Source organism: Gallus gallus, chromosome 6, assembly GCF_016699485.2.
Source record: "Gallus gallus isolate bGalGal1 chromosome 6, bGalGal1.mat.broiler.GRCg7b, whole genome shotgun sequence".
Lineage (NCBI taxonomy): Eukaryota > Metazoa > Chordata > Aves > Galliformes > Phasianidae > Gallus > Gallus gallus.
The window spans coordinates 22,228,294-22,250,236 of NC_052537.1; the positions used below are offsets into that span (position 1 = coordinate 22,228,294).

Sequence of the window (21,943 nt, forward strand, 5' to 3'; positions counted from 1 at the left end):
TCACTTCAATGTCCCTCAGGCATTTAGCTTTATATATTCCACAGCAGCTTTTACTGGAAATGTGAGTGTAGAGCTTGTGAACCTGCAAAAATCTATAGGTAATGCTTCAGCTGTTTGAAAGACTCCCATTTTTATTTGGTAGAGTTTTGTCGATATTTAACTCATTGTGTCCGAATTTTTTTCAGAGGAATAGAAAAACAAAAAGGATGCGCTTTTTTTTTTTTTTCCTCTCCCCACTGTTCAGGAGACTTTTTAATCCATTTGTTTTGTATCATTTTTTTTTTCTTTCAAGTATCAGGACAAAAGCCTTAAACCTGTCCTTTCCCCAAAAAGGCAGGTTCTTCTCTCTACTGCTATGGAATTTTTAATTGTTCTAGTAAAATAATTATGATAAGCAGTGCAGGCGCGCACACAAACTTAGGAGCCTTATTTAATCATTATTAAATTCTGAAATGTACATATACATAAAAGCATCTCAATCTGTATAGAAATGTTATGGAAGTAAGATACATAAATGTGCTTTGCACACGCATCACACTGCTTTATAGAATGCAGTGTAGTTGTCCCTTGATTAGTTAAGTCCTCTGTAAGTTACTAATTTAAGAGCACTTGTGAATAGTTATGCAGAATTTCTCTTTATAAAATTGAAAACCAATACATTTTTTTTATGCCTAGTGTGTATCTGTGTGCATTGTTAACTGCATGAATTCAAGAATACTATATTTTGCACTAAAGCTGCCAGTGCATCTTTCAAACCAACGTTAGATCTTTTTTGTATATTGAATTCTGAATAGGTGCAACTTGTAACAATATTTTTGTAGGTTGCATAAGAAAGCTATGTAATATCCATCACTGGAAGCTTTTCTAAGGTCAAGTTATACAAACATTTGTCAAGAATGATTTCAATATATTTGGTCCTGCCTTGGGGCAGAGAGACAGACTAAGTGACCACCTGAGGTTCCCTCTGGCCTGTTTTCTGTGAGCCTGTGGCATTGTGATGCCACATATTATAGGTATATAAAAGTTGCACAGGTATAAAAGTTTATTTTTGCTATTTTATCCTACTCATCTTTCTTAGGCTCAGGAAAGGAGAGTAGTTCCTAATTAATTATGGAAGCTTGAAATACCACTTAATTGGATTTTGTATTTCAAGATCTACCTTGAGACTGATAAATAACAGAGTAAATGAAAGAGATAAAAGCAAAGCAGCATAGATCAGAACTTGAAAGTTTGCTAAATCAACCTTTCTTTTTGAAATATATTCTAAAAGGTATTCATCCATAAAGACGAGAAAATATTGCTATGCCATGTGTATGAGGAACAAAGACTTGCACTGCCTGACAGAATTCTGGAGACTTGAGTGTTAGACCAGACAACCTGGCAGTGTAGAGTATGAAGTTCCAACCATGGTGGGTACTGAGAATTCCCGGCTTCAGTAAATTCAGCACATTCTTAGGGAGTATTCAAGAGCTGAAATGTTGACTACTGAGCTACAAAGTCAATTGTCTTGTCCCAAAGATTTTCCATTTGCACACTTATAGCTTGGAGGTGAAAGAGAGATACTTGAAAAGATGATAGTGTTAGAATATTGCTTTCATTTCACCTAGGAAAAAAATGATATGATTGTCAGAGTTGATAGCTTTTACTAATTGTTGAAATTAATGGCATGCTTGTTCAGATTGTTCTGTGAAGTTCATAACAATTGCAGTCTCTACTGCGTGCCTTATCCTGTAGGCAGAACGAAACTGCACAGTTACCTTTAGGATTCTTCAAAGCTATAGATGGTGGCAAGCAACAACACATGCCTCTGCAGCTATGCCTGCAATTTATTATCAACTCAACTCAAAATACTTCTCGAACTCAAAACCTGAAAACTCAAGGGAGGTAGTTACTAAACTGCAGTAAAAGAAAGTACATTGTTTTGTACGATACTTCCCTCTTGGGGAAAGAATGGAGTAGCTGGGGGACAAGAGAAGAAAATACAAGCACTATTTTTGAAGGGAGAATAGTCCAAATGTGGAAAATTAGTTCTCAGTCATGCACTCAAGTCTTGCACTCAAAGTACTTGACTGTTCTCCCAAAGCCTGTCTAAGTGTCCTAACTGAAGCTCATCAAATGTATTTTAACAAAGTAACATTTGTTAAAAACATTCAAGTATTTCCACTTGGATTTTATAGAAGGAAAGTCAGTTTGTAAATTCAGCCATTTATATGGTTTAGCAGTAGTGATCTTCAGTACACGTTGCAGCTTCAATTAATATAACTAAATTTCTGTATGTTGCTTCTTTCATCCGAAAGAGTCTAAGCCTAGTAGAAATTAACCAAAGTTAAATCTCTTTTGAAACAGTATCTCAAGCAGTGGGGATTTTTCATATCTTGACTCTTGTAGTGTGCCTTAACCCTAAGTCTGACAATATCTGAAGCCTGGTAATAAAGTGTATCTGTGCATATGCATGCAAATTTTTGTTGTATTTTAATCAACTGAAGTCGTCTAATATTTTGGGTAATGGAATCCTCACAAATATTACTTAAGTATGATTTTTTAAGTTGATTCTGTTCAGTATTATTGCTTAATGTTTCTGTCATTGAAATATGTATACTATTAAGCATTAGTTGTCAAGGACTTTCTTTTAAAAGCCCATGAATAATAATAGACTGCAAGTATTTAGGTTTTTGCAGCTGACCCATTTTTAGGAATTTTTGCAACACTCGCAGATTCAGAATACAAACTACTCCATTTATAGAGCACTCATTAAAAATGAAATAGCAATTTAGAACAGGAATAGTTAAGAGGTCACTGAAAGTCTCTGTAGCATGGGACTAAAGCATTTATTTGTCACAGTATATACCATTTATTATCAATAAGACTGAAAACTGGTAAAATGTAAGTCATGTTAGCTGCTTGCTACCACAGATATCTTCATACAGGATTTGTTTTCTTATTGTGAGTAGTAGTATAAAAATAATAAAAGTACTGGTGATGGTAAGCATGCAAGAAAACAATCACTTTCATATAAATGAGACAGAATATTTTGTTGCATTGGAAAATATTTAACATACACTATGTGTTTCCAGTGAGTCAAATCAGAAATGCACAACCATTCAAATAGATAGATAGATAGGTGTGTGTGTGTGTGTGTGTGTGTGTGTATGTATATATAGAGAGATAGATGTGTGTGTATATATATATATATATATATAGATATACATTTACATATAAATATATATAATATCTATATAGAGAGAGAGATATAGATGTGTGTGTGTGTGTGTGTGTATATATATATGTTTTTAAATGCACTACATTGGAGAAAATAAAGGCGTCATTAAAGAAATGGTAAAGTCCTTGGTTGTGGCAAACAAGCTTCAGGAGTCTTTGTGGGACAGGTTCCAGTGCAGGCTTGATTTTCTTTGCAATATGAATAACAGTTTACAAAAAAAAAAAAAAAAAAAAAAGTTGGCACTGTTTTTGTTAGAATAGGAAAAGGAATAGATGCCTAAAAGTTGCCATTTCAAGGTAGAAATGGCAATAATGTTAAGCAGGTTTTAAATATATTCAAAACTGGAGTAAATGTCTTTTTTTCTACAGAACTGCAAAAGAAAAAATAAAAATATCCCTGTGGGGATTTTTTTATGTACATTTTCCAAGATATGTTTTGTGTCAGAATATTTTACCTATTTTCCTCTTTAGAGCTAGGTAAACCCAGCTGGAAATTAGGACAAATTTGTTTTACACTGGTGTAGTTCACAGAGCAAAAATTGCAACATACCTTAGAAGCACAAAGGAAGTTACATTTCTAAATTGTTCGTGTCGAATCTGTTTTTTATTCATGAAAACTGCATATAAAGATTCAAAGTTTAGCTTCTGCATTTTTATGGTAATAGTTTCTGGTGAAGTGTTGGTAAATCCATCAAACAGTGACTCTACAACCAGAGAGAGTAATTTTTAATTGCACATAAAACAATAGAAAAGAGCTTGGATGGTATGAGCTGATAACAAGAGAATAATTTTGGCCTTGGTAACACATTAATTAGATTCTCCTGCTCAGTCTCCAAAATACCTCTTTCCTTACTCTACTGGGAGTAAATTACAGCTAATATCATGTAAATCTATAACACTTCTTTATTTTGGTTTCTTTCATGTACAAGACTTGCAGTCTTTCCCTCCTTTATCTGCCTTCACCTAAATTCCTTGCTGAACCTCTTTCTGAGAAGGAAAGACTTATTGCTTGACTGACTTGCATAATCCATAATTTACCTGAAAATTAACTTCATCTTTTGGCTGTCTTTTACATTATCATCTATGCAGTGGATAAACAGACTGTAAGAAAATGAGAAGATTCACTGGGCGTGAGATACTGAAGAGACAGTTGAAGGATTTTTGTTTAAAAGTATCATATATTTAAAGTAGTTTCCAGCTAGACTAATCTGGAAACTGTTTCTATTATACAATATTTCCAAGAAATAATTATGCATGTTTATTTTCTAAATTCATACAGTATAAATTTTATTGCTTGGGCTATAATATTGCATAGGTAGATACATCCAGTGTTTTCTTAGTCGTCTCACCATAGTTGGGGGGTATATGTGCTTCTCAGTCTTGAAATAGAGACACACAAGAGAGCTTGGTTTCTTCCTTTTCTTGATTCCTCTGTAAAACAAGTCTTCTGGGCAGTAAAGTACTTTTTCCTACAGATTGCTAATAACCTGTATGTAAGGTTATATAACTTCTGCACAGATTGCTACGGAATGTATTGTTTAATGACGTATAACTACCACTGACCATTAGTCCTCTCTTCCAGTTTTTCTGTTGTGGATAATAGCATTCATATAGAATGCTCTGAAAGTAATGCCTCCTGTTTATTTCCATGAAAACTTCAACAGACACAAACTGCCCAGTAACACTATTTCACAGAGCAAATTCTCATCTACAATACACTTTTTTTTTTTTTCCAACTTAGTCACCACTGCTAGCTGATTCATGTAGATAAGCTGATTGGGATGTTCTTTATTTTGTGGTTTGACAGCTGTGTGTAGCTATCCAGGCTTGTCCTTGATGTCTCTGTCACCATTGCTGAAATGTCACCCACCACCTGTGAGTGTGTGCTCACATCACACTGTACTCACATCCACTGATTGGTCTCCATAAACATTCAGCATACATCAGTGAATGTCAATATGTGCCCTTTTCTCCACGTGAAAGAATTCAGTGACATACCCTTAATGGAATATCCTGTAATGGAATATTGGTGGGCAGGTTCAACTTCTTTTACCATACCACCACCATCTGCTTCTGTCATCATGGAGCAAGACAGTAAAATAGGAGGCATTACATTTGAAGCAGGCGTTGTATAATAGTACTTCTTTATCATGTGTATTGTTGTTGGTTTTTTTTTTTTTTTGTATGTGTGGTTAGGTGAGTTTTCTGGTTCTTGGGAGTAGTTTTTTTGTTGTTGTTTGTATGGATTTAAATATGACACAGTCACAAAGAACAATCTATATCTACTACGTATGTATTTGCAGAAATACAGATATATAGGCTCTAACTCTGGTCATTAAGGTGACTAATAGTGTGGTTTTGTCTAAATATGCTTTGGTTTTCTTGCTTTTTGTAGTTTCCTTTGTTTTCTCCACTCCTTTCATTATTGGCTTTGCACTGCTTTGTTATATGTTATAATTTTAAATATGTCATATTTAATTTATCTTGCCTACTTAAAGCAGGAGATCCATAAAACATCCTTATGAAATGGGTTGGGCTTCATGACTTATTTCTCCTGCCACTTTTCAATTTTGCATAAATTTGATTTCTCAAACATTCTCAGACTGACCCACAGTTGTATTATTTGTCTTTCTAATGTCAGGGGAAGTATAGTTGCTTTTTATGTATGTTTTTGATGTGCTACTCTCTAATTACTTGTATAATTTTTTGTAAGCTCTATAGTATAGGAATTAAGATTTTTTTCACATTTTTAACTGAGCTCCTTATTTCTCACACGCATGCTACAATGTTGCTTTTATTCTAACATCTGGATTCTAATCTCAAAAAATTTTTTTTGAACTGTGATTTTTATCTATAAACTCAGAGTAACTAACTTCTTTTGGCTAGAATTCCCTTCAAGGCATTAGTAGGTGTGACAGCTTTCCAAGTGCATCCATGTCAGACTTTCCCCCTGGACAGAAAGGTTCTGGAAGAGATTTAACCTGCCTTTAATATAAATGCTGTTTAAGCTTAAAATGTATTTACATTGATAGATGCTATAAGGAGTAAGTGGGATGTGAGTGTGAAAATATTTCAGCTAAGAAATGTTGGACTAGTCATCTAAGATTAAAATTCAGCATTAAAGTTGTAAATTAATATATATAATTTACAGTTCCTAGAGAAAATACTGTCTTCTCTTGAGAGAACCTGTTACCATTTTTACCATACTATAAACAGAAATAACTATTCTGTATTTTGCAGTTCCAAATTAAATTTTAAATCCAGATTTATTTTCCCCTGTGGACACACTTTTAAGGTAAGAGGACTGAACATTCAGAATTAGAGTGCAGAAAAAAATCCTTGGCTGCCACAAAATTAAACATCATGTTGCTTTAAATAGAAGTAGGTGTTTTTTACAAATGGATCTGGGAGGAAATAGTGTCATGAATGTGCTGTGCAAAAGGCTTTATGTATAACTGACCAACTGGTGAGATATTAAGTGGTGAGAACAGGAGAAGGGTGGACAGGTAATAAGTAATGCTGACATTTCAGCAGAGACCTGAAATAAATTTCACGCTAATCTTCACAGAATGCTGTATGTTTGGGCAGCAAAGATGGTGAAGGCTCCAGAGTACAGGTCTTATGAAGAGTGGCTGAGGGGATTGGGATTGTTTAGTTTGGAAACAAAGATGCTCAGGAGAGACCTTATCATTCTCTCTAGCTACCTGAGAGAAGGTTGTAGTGAGGTGGGGGGTTAGCCTCTTCTCCCAGGTAACTGGTGGTGAGATGAGAGTTAATGATCTTAAGTTGTGCCAGAGGAGGTTCAGATTGTATACTGGGAAAAATTTCACCTGAGAAAGAGTGGTATTGCATTGGAACAGGCTGCTCAGGGAGGTGGTGGAGTCACCATTCCTGGTGGTGTTCAAAAAATATATAGATATGGCACTGAGTGACATGGTTTGGTTGCCAAGGTGGTGATGGATTGACAGTTGGACTAGATGATCTTAGTGGTCTTTTTAAACCTTAATAATTCTATGAGTCTATGATTATTTTTTTTAATGAAGTTCTTCTGAAACAATGCAAGGCTTGGATATGTATCAGCAGATACAAATAGGTGATTTGCAAATGTTCACCAGAGAGTCATTACACGTTCTAGTATATTTCTTATTTCTTGCTGAGTTTGAAAGTAGTTGCTTTAGTGTATAAAAATGGCCAATCTTCAGTTGAGTTATCAGCTATCCTTGAATTACAAAAGCCTCAGATACTCAGTATCTTTAAAGTTTAAATCACATTTTATGAAGGGAATTAAGATTCTCTCATCTTACATTCAGAACTATCTGACTCCATTTTATTAATGGAATAAAGTACTATTCACTATGAGTAATGGCAACAGAACAGAACCTCTTTCTGATTTTATGTGCATTTAGGCAGTCATACTTGAAAGTGTTGGTTTAGTGCTTTACTTGCTACTTTTTTCTGAGTCCCACAGGATCTGCAAATTACCTGGTATTCTGCTGTTGTCACTTGCTCTTAAAAAAGTTTGAAGTAACTGTTGAGCTATTGATGAAGGATGCCACAGGAAGCCTACAGAAAATATTTCTGTTACCTCTCCAAAAAAACTCAATATACTGTGAAAATTGGGGGAAAAAAAGTGCTTAGAGGTAAAATACAGAGTGAGATAACTGCACTGTGATTAGAGGCTGTCAAGTCTGTTTGGGGGGCGTAGGGGAACCAAAAAACTAAGGAACCAGTCACTTATTATTATATTTTTTATAAATATTAATTATTATTTTATACTTACCAGTTACCATTATATTACCAATATATTATATTATATATATATTTGGTAATGGTGAAGAATCGGTAAAAGAAACAAGGACTGATCCTCAGCTTTTCTTGTTTTAGATTTCTTGAAGGGAAAAAAATAAATGGGCATGGATCAATATGGTATGTGTGGGTTATAAGCTATACAGTATGGAAAAAAATTGAGCTCCATTTTTAATTGCAGCCATAAAATAGTAGTGATATATGCCAAAACTGTCACCTCACTTTACAGGAAGAAAAGATGTTCTGTCAGTCTGGAACTGAAATATTTTTAAAAATTGTGGTTTGTTTATGGAATTGTCCCTGACTTCATTTAGGATGGATGGAAACTGAGGGAGATAAAGAATGAGAGGTAACAGAGGTTCCTTTTGCCTTTATGCCATATTAATATGTTGTTCCTTGAGGAACTGTTCCATTGTTCTGGCAATATAGAACCAGTCTGCTGTCATGAAGTATCTCTTTGAGTAGCTGAAACGAAAGGTTTTACAAAGAAATAAATTACATGTGCTGTACAACTTACTCATGGGTAGCAGAATGACTGAACATTCTGACCCTTTATTATTCTGATTAATATACATTTCATTATGGAAATGCATCAGAAACCTCTGCTGCTTTCTTCTGTTACAGAAGTTTCCAACACCAAGAGCTACTAAAATGCTGACAACATCATTCAAACTTAAGGAGAAGTTGCAAAAAAGACATCATAATATATCTAGATACAGTCAACTTTTCCAAACTGATTCTACAGTTTCAGATAGAAAAGTATTAATTATTAGTTTTATCACCACAGTCAGAAAACACTATAATTGAACCTAGGAAGGAATTTTAACATGTTCTTGTTCAATCTCTGACTACATCCATTGTAGCTCTTCCTAGTCAAATTTTCTAATGTGACAAACACATTTGTCACAGGTTTCACAAATTTGAAGTCTTAAAGTCCAGATCCTGAATGTATGTGATGGCTCCTAAATATGATTTTTACGATGAAGACCTAGGTGGAAACTGACAGACAGAACTTAAAGGCTCTGAAGAATTGCTGTAGGCACTGTCAGCCATCAAAGAGACTTTCTGAGAATTTTTAACTGATTTGAAGTGAAGCAGCATTAAATGGAGAGTGTGGAAGGCTGAGCTGAGTGCGAAGTAGCACTGAGCTATGGGGAAGAAGTGATGCTGTATGGCAAGGAACACATTCTGCTTGAATTAACCATGCTGTTTGATGCAGTGTTACTGCAGCTGTATCTCCTGTGATTTTCAGGTTTAGAGCACAAAGAAAGAAAACCTTAGCTTGTAGATGCAGAGATTTTTTGCACAGAGAAGTTGTCATAATAGCTGGATGGACTGGGGGTAAAGAGGAGAAGGCATTGCTTTGTTTTCCACTGAATTTTAAGAGGTTTTTGACTTGTTTTTGTGTATCTTTAATACTTTGACTTCAGTTGAACAACTGACATTCCTACAAGTTCAGCCTGTATGTTAAAGTTTATAAGACTGAGTTTTAGCACTAGAAGCAGTGCCAAGGAGGCTTGAGTCTGGCACAGCTGGTTTATTTTTTGTTTTGTATTCTGGTTATTAGGCATTTTCAAATGTTTCCTCAATTGCTTTCATTACTGTGTCTCAGTAGATGCCTGCTGGGTTAGAAGTGCAAGTAACTTGGTAATGGATATGTACTGAAAGCATTAATTGAGTTTTTATTCAAGAAGAGTTTTGTTATATATTCTTTATTAGTGTATTTGTTTGTTTTATGTCTTCTCTACATTGTGCTATTACATTTAACTTCTCCTTTGTTAGCAGTGATTGTCTTACCACTGTAAGACAGAGTTTTACCTCTATTACCTTCTGTAGCAATCAGCTTTAAGAAATGCTAAGCAGTTTCTTTGTGTGGTCTCTGACTTTGACCTCTATGTGTTTGTTTACTTTGAGAAAAGGTAGACCGTGCTGCTTTATTTGTGTAATCTTGGATTTTCTGATGCTAAAATCTTATGAGTACTGTTTAGTCATGGGTGCAATGCTTTCTGTGTGGAGGAATTCAATGACACAACTTTGCTTCATGTGTCATTTTGTTAGACTGTGTCTTTGCTATCTGTCACATAGCAACGAAATGTAATACTAGTAGGAAGTTCAACCTCTACTGCTATACCACCAACATCTGTCTCTGACACAGGCCAACATAATAAAATAGGACACATTACTTTTGGAGCAGCCCTTGTACTTAAGAACTAGTCAAAAAAAAAAAAAAAAGGCCTTTGGTTTCACACACTTAATGAGTACATCTTAAACTTTGTTCATTCACCATTTACAAGACCAGAATGCTCCATTTCTGATGGGCTTTTCAGCTGCTTTATTCTGTTATGGTTGAACTCTCAGCTCACTTTTACTCTTGCACTTTTCAGCATATTCCTGAGCCAAGAAATTGGTTTCTCTCCTCGTAGTGTCTGAATTTGACTTCAGGGGGCCTCAAATTTGCTAATTGTTGGGAAGTATGACTTTTATTACAAGGGAAGGATCAGTTTATTTTCTTTTTATATAATAGGAGCTATACAGCAATTAAACAAGACCCAGTACAGCAGTTCTTATCAGTCAGCATCACATAGCTTAACTGGTTCCCAGAGGTAATACCAGAGCCTTGAAAAACTTCCCTGAGAAGGTACCAAAAAGATAAGATACAGAGCTACAAAGGCTGAAGCATTTAACCTTGAGAGAGCATTCAGGGTGGGGAAAAAGGACCTGCTTCATGGCTGGCCAACTCCTCACACTTCACTCCTGGCTAATTCCCCATTTAGCTGCCAGTGTCTGCTGAGCTCCATCCAGAGTGCTCTTGCTATGCACTGGAGCAGTACTGAGAACTTAAGGAATAATATTTATAACTTCTCCAGGAAAAACTCTTCTGTGAGCCAAGGCTTTCGTATGTCAGAGTCCTTGAAGTTATGATGCTTCAGAATCCCTACAAATTCAAATTGGCAACTCTTTATGGTGCAATTTTTTTTTTAAAGCTAGGAAGCTGTATTCTTACGGGAGAGTGTAACAGAGGTTCTAGTGCCAGCTATTAGATGATGATGTCCTGTAGGAATTTGCTGTTTTGTAGATTAAAGCAAGCAGCAGATTCTTAATTTTAATTCCTAAACATCATTAAGTATCAAGGTGTTCTTTCTGACAATGAATGTGGGTAAATGAATAACATTCAATTAATTATACCAGAGGTATAGAGGTTGAAATATTGCCTCACTAAGATCTGTAGAAATAAACATAAAAACCAGTTATCAGCCTTATATTTCTCTATCTTTGTAATTATGCAGTTAATGCTTATTTGGCTGAAGGCTTAGCATCCTAGCTTTGTTACTTCCATTTATATTGGTCCCAGTGCGTAATTAACAATTACAGGTGCAAGGTTAATTCAATAAAATGATAATGTGATTACATTTGAAATATGCCAATGTGATGTGTAGAGGGATTCTATACATCTAGAATTGGCCTTGTCACAGGTGTTAATCTACCCATCATGTGTACTTTAGGTCTCAATAGGATCAGAATTTATTTTGTGTCTATTTAGAAGCTTGCTTAGAATATGCCCAGCTTTGTGGAACAAACATTAAGGGTGTACATGAAATTATAGTTCAGTCACTTTTGTGTAGGTTTTTCGATTATTGTGTTTTCAAAGATGCTAAAAATTGTGTTGGATACATCTATGGATGTTTTATTTTGCACAGAAATACATCAGAGTATTTATAATGTATATATTACTGTATACAAAGTTCTGCTGTGTATTTGCAGACATTATCACCAGACAGTTTTCTATCTTATCAGAAATAAGAAAATTTTATACTAGCCTTAGGGAAGCAAACTTCTTCCAGAACTCTTATCTGCTAATATCACCTGCCAATGATTAAATGTGTTTATAGTTTATACTAACCTTTCTTAGCTTTTCTTTAAATCTGTTATAGTCTGTGTAGCTGATAGAAGAGAAGCCTGCAGCCAATTGCAGTTGTTTTGCGTCTTCTAACATTAGTCACCAAACTGCTATTTTCATTTTAATTCCTATTTATGTTCCTATTATTTCTGGCTATTTGCAGTAAAAGGAGTTAGATTAGCAATACTATTTAAACTGTTTGAAATAATCCAGTTCATTTGTACTAAATTAAGCTGAGAAGAGGTATGAGTAACATGAACAGTAGATCTGGAGATACTATCCAAGCAGATTTTTCCTGATAGGAGAGGAGGCAGTGGAGAGCTTGAATGAGTCTTACTAGCAGCAGAGATGAAGAAAAGTAAATCCAACCACCAACTGTTCAGTGATATGCATGATAAGAGCATAATAATGGGTAAGTCATGTCTTTAGATGGCGACACCTCTAGATCAGAAGTCTGTTCCCAGCCTAAGCAGTCACATATTATTAAAACAGTTGTCCTTGTTATTTACATTGTTTTAGATTTTTCAGTATTTTAAAGGGCTTTTTTAATGGAACTATAAAGAAAACAGTGTGTATGTACTTTGTTCAATCGTACACCCTAAACATGAGTTTAGGCTTGAAACTGTATGCAAGAGGAATTGCTACTCAATACTCTGGGTAATCATCAGAGCTTAACCAAACTACATTCACACTTTTTACTGAGAGATGAGACCAAATTCCACCGCAGAAACTTAAGCCTATCTGAAGTTCATTTTAATTGGGATTTGGTTGCAAAATTAACAATCAGATTTTGTTCTTTCAAAAGGTTACAAACTTGGATTCTGTTTTAAACAACTCTGAAAATGACGTTTCTGAACACTCTCATATTTCTGCACAAAATAGAACCTTTCATGTGGCTTGATGTTAAAATTTTGTATTTTGATTCAAACATATTTCTTTATTTAGGATTCTTGTGAATCAGATCTTCTAAAAAAAATTTTAGAATCTAAATCTAAAAAAAAAATCTAAAATCTAAAAAAATTTTAGAGCAGTTCTACATATTCAATCGTAGCTATTTCTCATTGCTCTCTCTCTAGGATAAACTTAAAAGTAATTGTGCTATTTGTAACAAAATTAAGGTCTACTCAATTATTTCTGTGTGAAACTTTTTCAAAATATTCTTTATGCTTGTAATATATACTTCTCTGTTATCGTTATATTCTGAATTCAATCTAGGCATATCTGACCTGTCTGGATAGAAATGGCTTTTCCTTCATATTAAAGAGGAAAGAGTTTAAAAAAAATAAACTCTCGTAGTGATAGTAGTTAGTTAGAATTATTTATTACATAGAGCCTGTCTGTATAGGATATTTTACATTGGCCTAACTGTCATCACAGTATGATTTTTGAAAGTAACTCCTGAAGCAATTCACCTTATGGTTCAGCTGTTATAACTTTTTCATATTGTCAGTGTTTAGTTCTATAACTAAAAATGTTCTTAGTTATAGAACAATAATGGACCTGTTACAAGTTGGTGTGCCAGGAAGTCTTTAAAAGGTTGAAAACTCTTAATGGTGTTGGGATGAGACGGTGTTTAAAAGCAAAAAAAAATATATATAAAGAAGTATGCATTTTTATAGCAAAAATATTTTTTAAATTCAACATAAAAACTGCTGTTCTGTTGTATTTGTTAGGAACACCTCTGCTTGTTGTAGCTTTCAGTAGTGAAAAGTATTTTTGCCATATCAGAGTTCATACTTTGTTTCAGTTTGGAGGGAACAAGAGGGAGGAAACTGCAGTATTCTATAAAATACTCAGATCTTATGCTGGAACAATGGGGAATCCTTCACTTTGCTTTTCATGCTTTCCTTTCAGTTCTGCATGTAAACCAAGTGTAAGTTACTACAACAGATGTGAGTGATTGCCATCAAAGGGTGCCAAATTGGAAGTGGGTGGGGAACTGGAAGCCCTATTTTGTTCTTTTTTTCTTGGTTGGACTGTAAACCTGTTATATGACCCTAATGAGATCACATTAACCCTGTCTTTCTAAAGCATTTGCACTCCTGAACTGACTTTATGTTCATTAGTCACAATTTCCTGTAAGGTGAGAATGCTGCCTTAATAGGGTGCAGAGAGTTCACCATTATAATGTGCGGTGAAATTCCCCAGTTGAAAGTATTACAGGCCATGGAGAGTATTATTACTCATTTATAACATTAGTAATAACTACTAATACTATAGGTATGTTTACCCTATGATGTTTTACTTCACACTGAGGAAGGTAAATAATTAGCTATTTAGATTTTTTTACCATAGATTACAGGAACTAAAGGTCCTTAGAACACTTCTGCAATATTAAAATGATTTTTTTAGCCAGTGTATTTGTTGCTTTAGTTTTTTAAAAAAGTAAACTAAATAAAATCCCCAGTTATTATTCACTTGAATAGTTATCTCCACAGTGTGAATTCCTTTCTGAACTTCATAGTCTGCTTAAGTATAATATCTGTTGATGTTCCCTATGTTACTAAGCAACATGAAAACTACCAAATAAACATGTAGGGTGGCACCATAATTTCAATAATACATCATGGAGTTAATTTTTTGGTTGTGTTCCATATAGCTAATAGGAATATTTTGAGATTCAGAGTACACAGTGCTTCAATGTAAAATATATCGGTTTCATTATAAAAAGCAGTTCATATCTTCTAAAAATGTGCATTTAATTGCATAAAGACAGAAAAGCAGCACAAAAATTATTCAGATAACCTTCCAATTATATTTGATAAATCATGTTTAAATCCTTTTTACATTTATGTAGCAATTATAACCTAACCACAGGATCTAACATCTTAGAGCTTCATCAAAATCAATCAAATTTCTTAGGCTGAAGCTGGAATGTTGTTCTGATGGAATTGCTCCCAAAGGCAATTTTGATCTATTTAGGCATCAGCTTTGCAGCACATTCTGAATTCAATTATTTCTGGTAGTATTTCCTAGGTAAAGCTTTTTTGGGTTTTCTTTTTTTTTTAAGCAATAAGTCTAGGAAATTTCCACTGTATAAAACAACTAATTAATTAAAAACTTGTTAAACTAACGATTGTTTTCCAAAATGCTACTAATATTTGGTGTATAGGAAAAATGGAGACTCCTGTTACTTGGTTTCCAGATGTGTTTTTATAGAGAAGTGCTGATTTTAGATGGTCAATTAAACGGTCATTCACTGTCATTATATGTGAACCTGAGAATATTTTGGAAGATAAATTTTTCCCTAATTCCAAGTACAAAGTTCTTATTCAGCTTTCAGGCTTCTCTGAATCACAGTATTTATGCATGATTCTTAACTGAGTGAAGCCATATAAGCAATGTTTGCAATTTTTTTTAGTAAAATATAAATTCAGTGAAATAAATATCAGTAAGTTTGGACATTTTTCATCCATCACCATGAACCATCAACGTAAGATGAGCTCACCCCTGTCTATACTTCTGCAGAGTTCCAAAACTCAAATCCTTTTCTATTATCCTAGTCAATCTCAAGAATATTTCTTATCAATAGTTTTAAAAACATTTTTTTCTGGTTAGTCAAAGATGCCTAATATATCTGTTAAGAATCAGTTTTTAATACTGAATGGGATAGTTCTGGAATCTAAAGTAAATAATTTATGTTAGTTTACTACTTCATGGTATTTGCAAGGCAGTGCTATCTTGCCCAATATTCAGACTGATCTTGTCTTTATCAAAGTAATCTTAGGTGAATATTAGAACAAAAAAAGGTAGATTGGAAAAAAAAATGGATTTACAACAGTAATTTCTAAATCTTCTTCAAATAATTTTTATTTTCTAATTAAGATTAGAATGTAAATTAATACTAGAGTTTTGGAAAAGGTTAAAATAAGTATTATCTGTTCCCAGCTCCCCTCTCACCCCATCCTAATCCCAGCTTACTGGGATCACAGGATTGCAGCAATATTACTTTATATTCTTTCTTCAGTTAAGAGAGGAAGTGCTTCCAAAGGCAATTTATGCATAGCTGTGTCCTTACTGTAAATAGAAAGTCTAAGAATGTTGTGAGTCGATAAATTCTGAATTTGCCAAAAGGTTTGGCATTGATGAAGCAAAGTTACCACTTGCAAACATGCTTGGAATTTTAAGGCCAATATTTTTTGAGTCACCTAGGGTGTGATGCCTTAAACAACATGTTTAGTGTTGTGCACTCTTCGGGAGCTTTTCAAAATCAACAGACATCAACTGTCATTTATATCAGAATGCATTTTGATTTCTCAGCATGTTTACTATTTCCCAAACTTCCCATCCAAAAAAGCAGTAATTCTTAAAAACAAAGTGGGTTTGGTATAAATGTACCTGTTCTTCCATCTGGTAATAGAAATAGCATAGAAATGGGAATAGAAATACTTGCATTCCCTGTTCTTCAGAACTTTAAACAGAAGTTGTATGTGGAGTCCTTAGTTAAAAGCCTATGACCTTTGAAATCAAATCTTCTTTCATATTGGTAAAGAATCATGTTTTTTTTTCCTGTTTCTGGTTAAAAACTTAGTTTTGACCTGGACTTTTCCATTATTTAGTAAGTGTATGCTCATCCGCTTTACCTGGTTGATTTTTTTTTTTTTTTTTAAAGGAGATAGTCATGTTTAGATCTTCCTTGGACATAGCAGGAAATGCTCTACGTAGATTTACTCACTAAAGGTCACAGTTTACTTTTAAAAAGTCAGTTTTAAAATTAGTGTTAATGCTTGCTATCTGTGGGTTTAGAGGTCCACCAAGACTGCAAAAGATCATTCCCTAGTTATCAAGGATGCTGGAGTATGTTTTAATGGGAACATTTAGAAAATAGATTCAGGAAATCTTGCCTAGATTGTTATTATCAAAAATGTTTTTATGTTACTTTTTAAGTCTGTAAAGTAAGCCTCAAAGGAAACAATTTTGAATAGCAACATTAAGTGCTCCTCAGAGCCATGACAAATGGGAATTGGCTGTGTTCTCTAAGGTCGTTTCTAAGCGGCAAAGTGCTGTGACCAGTATATTCAGAAAAAGAAAGGGACTGACAGTGGAAACAAAGAAGAAGCTAAAGCTTTAGTATTTCTGAGATGGCTTTAAAATATGAGCCACAATTCAAATAGAATCCAGAGTCATCTGGTTTTAAATGACTACTGCTTCCACTGTATGACATTTTGTTTCCACACTAAAACAAAAACAAATCAAGGAAATAGTTTTATCATGCAAACCTCACAATTGTATAATTGCTGAGAAATAGGGAAATTCCAAGAATCCTCTCAAATAAGTTTTCTTTGTAGGATTTTTCAGGCATGGGTACAGGCGTTCTGAGAATAGCGTCTCCAGTACCAGTGTTGCACTGATCTTAATTTTTTTCTTTTATCAGCATTATTGTGATGGCTAGCGATACATTTCAAAGAGCATTACAATATCAAGCTTCTATAATTTACAAATTTGGGAAGTGGGCCCACAAAAACCTAATGAGATTCAATAAGGCTAACTGCAGGCTATTGCACTTGGGTTAGGAAAATCCAGATATGAGTACAGACCGGGAGAACTCCTTGAGAAGTAGCCCTGCAGAGGGAGGACTTTGGGGTTCTTGTGGATGAAAAGCTGGATGTAATGTGCTTGCTCCCAGGAAGGCGAACAGTATCCTGGTCTGCATCAAAAGACGGGCAGCAGCAGGATGAGGAAGGTGATTGTTCCCCCTCTGCTCTGTCCTCATGAAGTATTCATCTGGAGTACTGTGTCCAGGCCTGGGGCTCCCAGCACAAGAAAGACATGGAGCTGTTGGAGCAGATCCAGAGGAGGGTCACACAGACAACGAGAGGGCTGGAGCACTTCTCCTAAAGCTTGAGGAATTTCGGCTTGTTTAGCATGCAGAAGAGAGATCTCCATAGGGATATCACTGCAGCTTTCCAGTTCTTAAAAGAAGCTTAATAATCAGAAGGAAGTCAGAATTTTTACATGATCTGATAGTGGTTTGAAAAGGGTGAATGGTTTTAAACTAAACAGGAGGAGATTTAGATTAGACGTTAGAAGGAAATTTTTTTTTTTTCAAAGGCATTGGAGCAGAGTGCCCAGAAAAGCTGTGGATGCCCTGTTCCTGGAGGCATTCAAGACCAAGTTAGATGGGATCCTGGGCAGCCTGTTCTAGAGGGTGACAAACTTGCCCATGTCAGGGGACTTAGAACTGAAAATGAACTTTAAGGCCTCCTCCAACCTGAGCCATTCTGTGATTGATTCTGTGAATATATGCAAAACTTTCCCAAGAGATTCCAAAGGCTAGCAACACAGTTACGGTGACATTTTATTTCACTTACATATGCATGTGTACCCCCTTTAAAATGACAGAATAATAACTGGATGAAGAAAAAGAACTTCAACCACCCTTGCTTCCCTACAAACTTTTTACTTTGGATAGTATCTTGGCAATTCTTATACAGAGCTTCAGAAGAACTGCAGAATTATACTCAAAGATCTGTTTTTACCAAGCTTTTCCTAACATCTCAATGGCTACACTCCACAGCACTTGAATAGCTGCAAAGAATCCACCCTGTCACATCAATTTTACTTTTTTTTTCCCCCACAGTGATTCAACTAAGATGCAGGACTCCTGCTTTGCAACACTATTATTCATCCGCTTTTCCTCATTATCACCATCCTCATCCTCATTTTTCTTTTTTCTTTTTCATCTTTATCATCTTCTGAAAAAAATCAGGGAAAACAGGTAACTGTAACAGATAAATTTTCTATTGTGATTACAGATTGGATTTGTGAATTGAATGGTAAATTGAATTTCCAATTTGTGATGGGTTTAGAAATACTGATTTGACTTATTTTGTTTTGCAGATGCTTCAGAAAATTGCTGTTTGTTTACCACTGGTTCTGCCAACCAACTCAAGACGGGACCTATCTACTGTTTCATTAACCAAACACAATATTATATTGAACTAATTATTCCTCTCCACATGGCCTTTCTTCTGGTGTCAGCTTATCTTCTGCTGACTCATACTCAGGGTGCTCCTGTCGAGAATGGGGCACTGTTGGAAACACTGAAGTCACAGGTAGGATTGTTCAGCAATAAAAGTGAACACTATTCAGCACAGGTGAGACCTCCTGGCACAAGCCGACGAATACCTCAGACAATTATCATTGGAGTTCGTAAAGGAGGGACAAGGGCTTTGCTGGAAATGTTGGATATTCATCCTAATATTGTTGTAGCAGCTACAGAAGTCCACTTTTTTGACTGGGATGAAAATTATGTGAAAGGAATAGACTGGTATAGGAGTTTGATGCCATTTTCTTATGGAAATCAAATCACTATTGAGAAAACACCAGGCTATTTTACATCACCACAGGCTCCAGAAAGAATTCATGATATGAATAGCTCCATTAAGCTGCTGCTCATTCTAAGAGATCCCACTGAGAGAGTTATATCTGACTATACCCAAGTATATTACAACAGAGTGGAAAGCCACAAGCCTGTTCAGCTTTTTGAAGATATTGTTATTAAGAATGGAGCACTTAATACCAAATACAAAGCTATTCAGAGAAGTTTATATGATGTTCATATGGAAAAGTGGCTTAAACATTTCAGTTTGGATCAGATTCACATAGTGGATGGCAATACTTTAATCAAGGACCCTCTTCCTGAATTACAAAAAGTTGAGAGATTTCTGAATCTTCCTTCCCGAATTATGTCTTCTAATTTTTATTTTAACCAAACTAAGGGATTCTATTGCATTCGAAGTGATGGAAGAGAGAGATGTTTACATGAATCCAAAGGGCGACCCCATCCTCTTGTTAACAACACTGTTTTAGAACAACTTTATTCTTACTTCAAAGAGCACAATGCAAAATTTTACAGAATGGTTAATCATTCTTTCGACTGGCATTAATGCATTTGCAATCAATGTTACTTTAAAGGGGCCTGAAATGAACTCTTTCAAGCATATCTTTGTAACATGAAGAGATTCATATTACGAGAACTTAACATACTGGTTGTGTAGAAGCAGTGATACGTTTGCTTTACTGGATCAAGACATCCATCAACTCATTAAAATGCTAGCTTTTGTGTTGGGGAAAAATAAGTTTCACATATTTGTATGGTTACTCTGGGTCATATTCTGATATTTTTTCCCATCATGCAAATCATTCCCATCAGAATTTCAGTGAACTTAATTCACATACGATGTTTTAGAAAAATGACTGCTTTTAACAATGTAAAAATGTACGTATTTGAAACTGTATTGTTCTAACTGTTCTGTATTTTTTTGTTCTTTGTATTTTTTTTATAGCGAGTATGAGGATAGTGACATTGATTTCTAAAATTTTTCATACAATAGGTTAAATTATATGTTAAATGGGGGCATACATAGTGGCTCCAGTAAATAATTCAGCCTATGTTAATATGTCAAAGCTTCCAAACAATTAATAATAAAAGGAATCTATTTCACCTTTGATTTTGAATAGGTGAACTAGAAGATCCTTGTTTGTACATCATTACCATTAAATCATAGTCTTAATATCTTGGGTCTGAAAAAAAAAATTCTCAAAATAATAAAGTAAGAATATAACTGTCTGAAGAAGTTTAGGAAGTAAGAGATCTGAATGTAAAGAATTTAAAAGATCCCAGGCAACCTCAATTTACACCATTATTCTGTACACTAAAATGCAAAAAATGTGTTAATATCAGCACCTGTACAAATGTTCGATTATATAAATTATTTCTCTTTGCATTTGGATGAAAAAGATAACTCCTTATCACTGCTACCATATTAATCATATTTGTATTCTGTGACTAGTTATTCTATTTCTCTCCCAGCTTTAAGTATCTCCATTGGAACAGTGATCCTTTTAAATAAGAAAAACATTCTTTTGCCTGCCCTTCAAAGCATGGAGTATTCTTTGTAATTTCTAATGCAGGTCATGGGGGGTTCTCTAACTTAGAAGTAACATCTTTTTATATTTGTATATCTCAAACATTGCTCAGTATACTATGGATGACATACTCAGATTATATATAAAGTGACATCCGGAATAAGGAATTTTTCTTTTTGATATCTTTTGCTTGACAATATTGTCTGCTCGTCTGCTCTTCTTTTGCATATATCAGTACCAAAGAAATGGAAATTGAAATGTTAAATGTGAAATGCTGAATGGAACTATACAAATGCAAGCAGATGTATGATTTCAAACAAGCACCTTGCAATCCAAAAATCCTGGTGAGCTGTAGTTGCATGGGCGCACTCTAAGCATCAGACTCCACCTAATCCTGTTGAAAGTACTGAAAATCTGTATTCTTCTGTTTAACCAACTGCACAGGCTACAGGATCTGTTCCCAGTGTGGAATTCAGGCATCTTTTTCGTGAATTTAAAGGTATGTATTGCAGCACTAATTTTTGGTTTCTAAATCACTTTACTTAGGTGCTACTTAGATGCTAGGGAGGTAGCATTCCTCTTCCACTGAATCTGAACAGAATCAGGCCTGCTACAAATTAGTTGGAAAGAGCTGTCATCATACTCCTTCAATAAGCGTAAGAAGTTAAAAATAGGATAACAAATCTTGTTATTCTACTACTTGTAAATTTACATCTAAGACAGAAAATTACACTAGTTTTTCATTAGCCTATAATTTACCTCTGAAATTATCTTTCTAAAATATGATTACTGAATGAACCTATGATTTCTTTGCTCAAAATCACTTTTTTTCTTTCATCTTTTCTGAGGTTGTGGCTTCTTAATCATTAATATTGTTATGATCCAGGCACTACGCAGAAATACTAAGTTGATGTGCATCAGGTGTAGAAATATAAATGATTTTCTTTCAAGTTCACCAACATCCAGATTATGATTTTTCTTACAGTATTGTTTTCCATTTCTCAAATGTTCCAAAACTTGTCATATTTTTCATTCATTGCTTTTCCGTGATTACTCTTTTCAATAGTGTTCTTGTTTTCACTTGCGTCTTTCCCACCATTCTTTTTGTTTTGTTTTCTTTTTTCCTATTTTATTTTTTCTGCAATGAAT

At 34.6% G+C, this 21,943-nt stretch overlaps 1 protein-coding gene across 1 annotated transcript in view; it reads left to right on the plus strand.

The window, feature by feature from the left end:
- LOC423822 (heparan sulfate glucosamine 3-O-sulfotransferase 1-like) overlaps nucleotides 1-20,958 on the plus strand; it is a 47,302-nt gene extending 26,344 nt beyond the window's left edge. Inside the window, exon 2 of the mRNA XM_046942995.1 lies at nucleotides 18,764-20,958. Coding sequence (XP_046798951.1) covers nucleotides 18,883-19,812 — 930 coding nt within the window. The 5' untranslated portion in view covers nucleotides 18,764-18,882 and the 3' untranslated portion in view covers nucleotides 19,813-20,958. The remainder of the gene's footprint in view (nucleotides 1-18,763) is intronic.
- Nucleotides 20,959-21,943: the final 985 nt, after the last annotated feature.